Source organism: Mesitornis unicolor, unplaced genomic scaffold (genome assembly GCF_000695765.1).
Source record: "Mesitornis unicolor isolate BGI_N332 unplaced genomic scaffold, ASM69576v1 scaffold9226, whole genome shotgun sequence".
Taxonomy (NCBI): domain Eukaryota; kingdom Metazoa; phylum Chordata; class Aves; order Mesitornithiformes; family Mesitornithidae; genus Mesitornis; species Mesitornis unicolor.
The window spans coordinates 639-8,411 of record NW_010190233.1 but is presented as its reverse complement, the minus strand read 5'-3'; the positions used below and the strand labels follow the sequence as shown (position 1 = coordinate 8,411).

The following is a 7,773-nucleotide window of genomic DNA, read 5'->3' as shown; positions in this document are numbered from 1 at the left end:
AACCCCCATCCAGCCTGGCCTTCAACACTGCCAGGGAGGGAGTATCCACAACTTCTAGATAAGCTGTAACTTGTATATACAGGCACTACTGCAGAGTTCCACAATGCCTGCAGTTCCAGATGGATCTAATAATTTCACCATGGATTCAGCAAACAATTTCATTTTATTTGTACATGATATCAAAAGAAAGGAAATCATAGATTTGGAGATGAATTCAGTTTTCAGCTCACAAGCTAAACACTCACCTAAAGCAGGAACCAATATGGACTGGTTTTGTCCAATCCTTGTTGTCATTTGGTTTGTCAGAACTACCTAAAAGAGGAAAGAGACGCAGACAGACAAGAAAACCTCCAGAAAAGCAGCGTACTGGTGGGAGGAAAGAGGGGGATTTTTCAAAAAGCTTTTATCAATAAAGTAGTTACTCAGGCAAAACTCTTGCCTACTGTAATGAAGCTTCTGTGTTAACAGGAAGAAGCTGTAAAAGTGCCTCATCTTTTCTCAACAGCCAAACCAGAAGAAGAGAACCCTGAAAAATGTATTTTCAGTTTGCATGGAAGGTAGATTTCTCTCACTGAAGACTTTAAAGAAACCTGAATTTCTCCCTTTCCAAGAGATGCAAACTCTACGTAACTTGTATATTCCACCGTATTTGTACTAAATACTGTTTGGATCTGTAATTAGATACTCGTCTTGTACTAGCCCTCTATAACGAGATAGATTTCAGTCGCTGTGGCATAAATGAACTTGGTGGTGCTGCTCAAAGCATGCATAAGCCTGTGATTAACAGAATTTCTGCACCTTGTAGTCTAAAAATGCGCAAGTGGGTACAATACAAAGCAGAATGAAAGTGAACAGACAGAGCGGGGGAGTGTTTTCGCAGCACGAATCACTCGTAGGAGGTTCACAGACAGTCTAGGTTAGATCCCTGGTAGAAGTGGGGGTGGGTGAGACAGAAAAGAGCCAGGAATATTAATTGCAGAGTTCATTAAAAATAAAAAATCATACCTACCTTAAACCATAGGGGTTTTCATTGTTTGACATGCATGTATGATTCTTGCTTGAACAGTTAGAAAAGTGTGCTAAAGCAAGCAATTCCACTCAGCATACAGAGCACACACCAAAACTTCTACATAGCTGAAAGCCCCCAGACATATACTGCGTATTTTAGAGAAGTAACTCATCAGATACGGATGATAACAGCCCCAACAGGCTCCTCATCTCACTGCTGAAGGTCTGGGCATCCTAGCACAAACCACTGAATTCAGCTTAAGAAACTAAAGGAACTTACTTCCTACCATATTACAGCATTCAGACTGCCCAGCTTTGCTGGCATGCAAGCCGAATTTAGACTGCTTGAAAGCTACATGGAACTAACTCAAAAACTAACACAAGTGCCACTCTTAGCTAAATAATTTCTGAAGCTCTGTGACTGATCACTTCTTTAGCAAGTGTTGATTAAACAAGGGTTTGTACTAAACTGCTCACTTGTTCAATCAAATTATATGTTTCCCTCGACCAAACAAAAAGAGACTGTAAAATGACAAGCGTTCCTGCTCAAGGTCACCAGGTACCCAATTTATGAGTGAAAGCACTCAGGAAACTGGAGGCTGCGCAAATCAAGCAGTCATATAACATCCACCTCCCTTGGTGCCCACACCAGCAGGAAGAAGCTTCATAATTCATGTCAGGGCGAGAGAGGGTACGCTTTCAGCAGCAAGCTCAATCAGAACGCAGAGCTGTGCTCTCTCCCTTCCTGCAGCTATCAGAGGAAGCACAAGGGGAGCCTTATTTTTAGCAGTCAGGAACAAAAGCCAGTTGCGGAGAGAGTTGTGGGTGACAAGGTTGCAAGTCACCTGGAAACAGCTACAGGAACAAGCACATTTGGAGACTGTGGAAGCTCTAATTCCTGAACAATGCTTTTCTGGGCTGTGAAGGACTTGCCAAAACAACTTCTGGCACAGAGGTAGCTTCTGAGTGCCATCTGCTGGCTGCAGGGCTGTGGATTTGCTGGCCTCCATGTTGGCGTAAATGACGTAGAAACAATGCCCAGGAAGGAAGCTATCGGTTTCCATGGATGGCAGAAGAGCAAGCCAAACTAGCAGATAAAGTGGTTTTCCTCCCTAAGAACAGTTCCTCTGCTAAGACCACAGCTTATTTTTAAATGAAGAGTGGACAGTTGGAATTGCTAAATACGCTGCTGTATTTTAATGTGTGCACTTTGTAGGTAAAAGTCACCAAAGGATCATTCCTTGTCCAACTCAATCAGTAAAGAAGATGATGTGAAACAGCATGACAAATTGATACGCTACCATTTAATTAAGATCCAACGGATGCTTTTAATGCAGATTTGACTTATTTTGCAAAGTCTAGGAATTTTTCACCTCAACAGTTTTGCCTGGACAATCCATCTATACTTATTAACCAAACTGGCAAACACAAGTGTAGACGACATTCTTGCAGTTTTATTTTGCTATGTACAAACAACCACAAATCCCATTTGCCCAATTCTTTGTAATCTATTTATTCCAAAGTAGCATCTTTTGAGATTTAAACCCGCTCCAGACTTACCGCTGATTTATGATCATTTGCTATGATGATCAGCTGTTGTGCCAGACCGTTCAAAAGTCTTGTTCGAAGAGAGAGGTCCTCAAAGTCATGGCGAAAAGGAAATGCAATTCCATCAACTACCACCAGTCGGACCTAAATGCAGAAGAAAAAGAAAAACTACCATTACTGTCCTACAAACCAATGACAAAAAGCAGCAAGATCTCTTCTTAAGTGCACTGGAATGTTTTATATCAGGTGATGACAATCTTTTATTTCATACTCCCATGTACGTAACAGTGTAACACCTCTTGTCTCTCTCTATACACTGGAGAAAAGCACCACTCTATGAGAGTGCAGGGTGAAGAGTCTCAAGCTCCAAGCATACCAGTACACTTGCTAAGTGCAGTACTGCGTTATGCAGAGATACCAGCTAAGTCCATAGCTGCGTGAGCTTGAACAAAACACTGAGCTCTCCCATCAGTTAACTGAGCACAGAGCCGTCCCCTTGCAGTTTCAGAGCTTGCTCACTTACAGCTAGCTGACTTATCTCTGCAGCACCTGGTACAGGATACAAAATAACAAAGCTGGACTTAAAACCTTGCAGAAGAGAAGATGGAGAAAAAACCCCAACATTAAATATCAGAATTGTACTTCAATCGACTCTCCACAAACACTAATTTATTTCAACTTCTCCCTCAAAAAAATAATCAAATCCAAATCAGAACTAGAACACTTGCTGTCTGCAGCCACTGTTAAGAGAACTCATCTGATTCTAAGGCTCACATCAGTGATCTTAGAAACATGGATTTTAACAGATGCTTAAAGATATTCCAGACACTGTGCGATGGAGCTGAGTCTTGCCTGAAGATGTTTGCTTTGCTGAATTATTTCTTTTGTAGCAATCATTAGCTGAAGCTAAAGCACAATGCCGCCACTGGCTCATCACCCTCAAGACACTATATAAACATTAGGCTGGGATTTTGATTTATTCTAACTTAATTTGCTCTAGCTGTTTTGATGACCCAAGTCTGCCTGAAATACAGAAGGGAGGTGGATAGTCTTATAGTGTCTGCATGTTCAGATGTCACTCAAATCCTAGGCATCTACAAGTTCCTGCATTAATGCACAAGATAACAAATTGGAAACAATGCAAGAAAACTGATTTTCTGTATTACAGATTTAACTCATTACTGGGAACATACAAGCCTGCAGCAATCATCACTCTGTGAAATGGCCCTGGGCCTCCAACTGAAAAAAAAAAGAAAAATCTTAATTTGAAAAAGAAGATTAAATAGCTAGAATTAATAAGACATTCCTCTGTTTTCTCATTTTTCCTCCTTCCTGCGAATTCTTTTCTATGAGCCTGTACATCTTCCTCATGCATAATTTTCTGAATTTAAGAACAATCAGTTTAATGATATAAACATGACTCATGCTAGAAAGGAACATATACCTAGTTATATAACTTGTATATCAGATTAATATGTCCAGATAGGATGCAATTGAGTTTATTTTCTCCCAGTTGCACTTGTTATAAGATAGCAAACAAGTAAACTTAAAGTATTCAAAAATAGGCTATATCGAGAAAGCTTGGTAACACATGCCTTCTCCATGTCAATTTGCTCTACTAGATCATAAATAATTGTATTTATTATGACCAGAGTTATTTTCTAACATAGCCTTTTTCATATTATTGGTCTCTCTCACATCGTTAACAAGATCTCAAACTAATTCATATTACCAAATGACACTCTCTACAACTATGTATCTCTCAAAAAAAAAAGTAAAACCTGGAAGTTTCCTGTGGTCCCAATCTCAGCTCCAGGTCTGCACAGAGGGACAGACTAATTTTAATGAGAGCTGGACTGCAGTGAGCGGTCTGTCGAGTCACTCATAGCCTGTCCAAGGAATCAGCAGAAGGTCTTAAGCTTCTCCTGCAACCTTCAGTATTGCAGGCTCCAGGCCAAGCACAGATAATCAGCACAGATGGTACCAGAGAACTGCAGTCCAATGTAACTGAGCTAATGAAGCCACGTACTTTCCACAAGAGCAAACACAACAGGGCACCGTTAGTACCTGGCAGAGAAAGGCAAATACCAGACTACGCTAAGCAAAAGTAAGACTCCCATCTGCCCTTTCAAGAACACAGCAGCTTCCAAAAATGGAAATTATATGCAAGAGACAACCTAACTAAACAACACTGATTTGTGCTCTCTTAGAATGAGGCGCAAGTCATCTTCCCTGAATCCTGTTAGGGAGTGATCTGCTGTGCAGAATCTAGAAATCTGGAAGGGAGGTGGTAAAAATCTGCCTTACAATAGCATTTCACTAAGACACGAGGTACTAGGAAACTTTCTGGCTGTAGTCCACCCAAGAGTAAAGCTGCAGGCTCTGGTTGCTTGTAGCAACAGAAGATTTATTGGAAGAAGGAGAAGAGTCACTTTCCTGATGCCAAAATGGTGCAGGATGCTCCTGGTCCTCAGTAATTTTCTAGGGCAAAAAAAATGTCACTAAGCCTTTCTGATTCCCCTGCATTGCGGTCATCACACGCACATCTGGCTCACAGACTCTTCTGTAAAGCAGTTTTGTGATGATTCATAACTCAGTGCTCACAGAGATGTAACAACACGTAGCAACACAGATCCAGTATCCTCACCTCAAAGCAGAGATTCAGGATGATGGCACCAGCGGCAGCAAAAGCAAATTACTCTCAAGAGTAATTGGGATGGGAATGAAAGAGCAAACAAGCAAGCAAGCCTTACATTTGTACGCTGGCATCAGCTAATATATTACTGCCAAGCTGATGAGGGGCCAAGGTGTTACTCCTGTTACTCTCATTATAGCAGATTAGTATCCCTGAAAATCTTTACTGTGAAGATGAGTCATATCTTCTGGTAAGTTTGCAATAACCCTTACCTTTGAGTGCTCTGAAAGAAAGTCTGGGAGGAGGTAGACCTGTGCAAGAAGCTCTATGTAGTCACGGCAACGGAAGTAATATATGTGGGAAAGGATACTTTCAAGAGAGAAAGTCTCCAAAGCTTTTAGGTGATCTGAGAACAAACAAATAGATGAGTAAATGAGTCAGAAGTCTGTACTAGCATATCACTACTTTCATCATTCCACCAAACTATGCCTTCCACATATAGCAACAGCAAAAACCTCCAGAAACAGAAACAGTCAAGGTAAAGAGTGTTGGAAACATACCTTCCATCTGGCTTGAAAGTCAAGAAAGTGGTGAGCAGATGCTATCTCAGCGTTTGCACATACATACACAGGAGCCTCCAAGGGAGTGCTCCTAAAATGATAAATTTAATTCTGAAAAAAGAATTCTTCCAGTAAATCATTTTCAAGATAGACCACCACCACAGGACAACAGTCACTATTAATCATTCATTGTTTAATGTACAGGCAGTAGCTCATCCAGTACGGTGTCCTTTTACCTCTGCTGAAACAGAAGACTGCTGCACAAAATGCCCGAAGAGTAACATAAAAGTTTTCTCAGTGTCACCAACACACTGATGACCGATAGATTAAAACTCTTCATTAAATGCAACCTGGCGGTATTGACCTTATGCAGCTGAATTCCAGCTACAGTTTTACCATATGGGGCTTCAGCAGCAACACTGCTTTAAGAAATTCTGGTTTCTCTCCTTCCCCAGCTGCTCCCCCTGCGTTGCAGCACATTATCCCTCAGTTTTTCTGACAGAGCTGTGTTTAGGTTTTGCTGTAAATTTGATCATTAAAGTGATCTGTGTTAAAAAAAAATCAAGACAAAAAAATCTACAAATCACCATGTAGAAAAAGAATTACTCTTAAAGTAGATGAGCTCAGTCTGCAGTGTGGCTCCACATACCAATGTGGTTCAGGGTACGATACATACAAGTGGAAATGAAAGGCTGGCAGCAAGAACTCCTTAAGCCAGCACTGCTGCTGAAACCCTCAAACTGTACAACTGCAGCCTACGAGACACTCATTTCCCTCAGATCCCAGCCTACCAGGCAGAAACGACTTAGCAACGCACCTTCTTCTTGATGAGCTTCAGCAATGAGCTGGCAATGCTGCACACAGGCACTTGCAATATCCACCACTCTGTCTACCATAAAACTTCCTTCGGTATCAATGAACACGGCTTCTCCAGCTACGCCCCCAAAGCACTCTGGGATCTGCACATCTACTGCCAACTGCATACTGCCATGGGAAACAGAAAAAAGGATAAATATTTACATCACAAAACTCTCCCCTCCCAACTCACTCCTAAAGTGACATTTCTGCTGAGGAATGCACGAACAGGGAGCAGTACAGCCATTAGCATGATGATATTTATAATGCTGTAGAAGAATCAGAGATTGCAGTCATGACAACAAGAAAAATGAACTCTCTTCATAGGTAAATTAAACAAAGAAAAGTGATTCTCAGTTGCACAAAAGTAATCTGAAAGCAAAATACCATAGCTGTGTCTTCCCAACGCCAGGCGCCCCACAGATCTCGGTGATTTTTGTTAGTTGCACTCCACCTCCCAGAATATTGTCTAGTGCTGAACAAAAGGTGATGATGAAGCCCTGGGCTTGCTCTTCTTCCAGCAGTTCCAGCGCTGTGCACTTTCTGGTGGCACCTGACCCCCCAGCAGTCCGTGCTGTGTCACCCTGACATTCCTGCCGCACAACCTGTAACGTTTCCAGTGCCTCTTCTTTGGAGATCCCAATTTCTAGAAAAGTCAAAACCACAAAGCACTACCTTATTTTTATAATCAGTGATTTATTGAAAGTATGAAGAGATAATTCAACTTGTTTGACAGACCCTGATCATTCTGCAGTGTAACACAAAATTATTAATCCTTTTAGTGTAACTATGGACGCAGCTTGCCAGCACCTCTGAAACTCATGATGTGATTTTCAAAGGAACTCAGCACCACGATACCAGAATTCAGGCGACAGTAAGCTCTCTGCAAATAAAAAAATCAAAACTGCTGTTCACAGATGCACATGAGGTCTGGCAGAGCAGTTCATCTACTTTGCACTGGATGTGCTCTCATATTAATTTCATTTGAGGCACACAAGGTCCTGTAAAAGAAGTCAGGTTGCAGACTAAGTGACAGTGACACCTCTTGATAGTACTCTGAATTCTCAGGGTATTGCAGGGCTGAGACCCTTATTAATTACTTTTAGATGTGAAACACAGGCTGAGTAACAGAGATGAGATACCTGCAAACATTTCTGTGCGTCCAAC

At 41.5% G+C, this 7,773-nt stretch overlaps 1 protein-coding gene across 1 annotated transcript in view; it reads right to left on the bottom strand.

The window, feature by feature from the left end:
* The window catches only part of RAD51C (RAD51 paralog C), a gene marked incomplete at its 5' end in the record, with an annotated part of 17,543 nt that extends 10,054 nt beyond the window's left edge, over window positions 1-7,489 (bottom strand). The window contains 6 exons of the mRNA XM_010186343.1: window positions 246-312; window positions 2,569-2,700; window positions 5,464-5,597; window positions 6,569-6,735; window positions 6,994-7,252; window positions 7,417-7,489. Coding sequence (XP_010184645.1) covers window positions 246-312; window positions 2,569-2,700; window positions 5,464-5,597; window positions 6,569-6,735; window positions 6,994-7,252; window positions 7,417-7,489 — 832 coding nt within the window. The remainder of the gene's footprint in view (window positions 1-245; window positions 313-2,568; window positions 2,701-5,463; window positions 5,598-6,568; window positions 6,736-6,993; window positions 7,253-7,416) is intronic.
* Window positions 7,490-7,773: the final 284 nt, after the last annotated feature.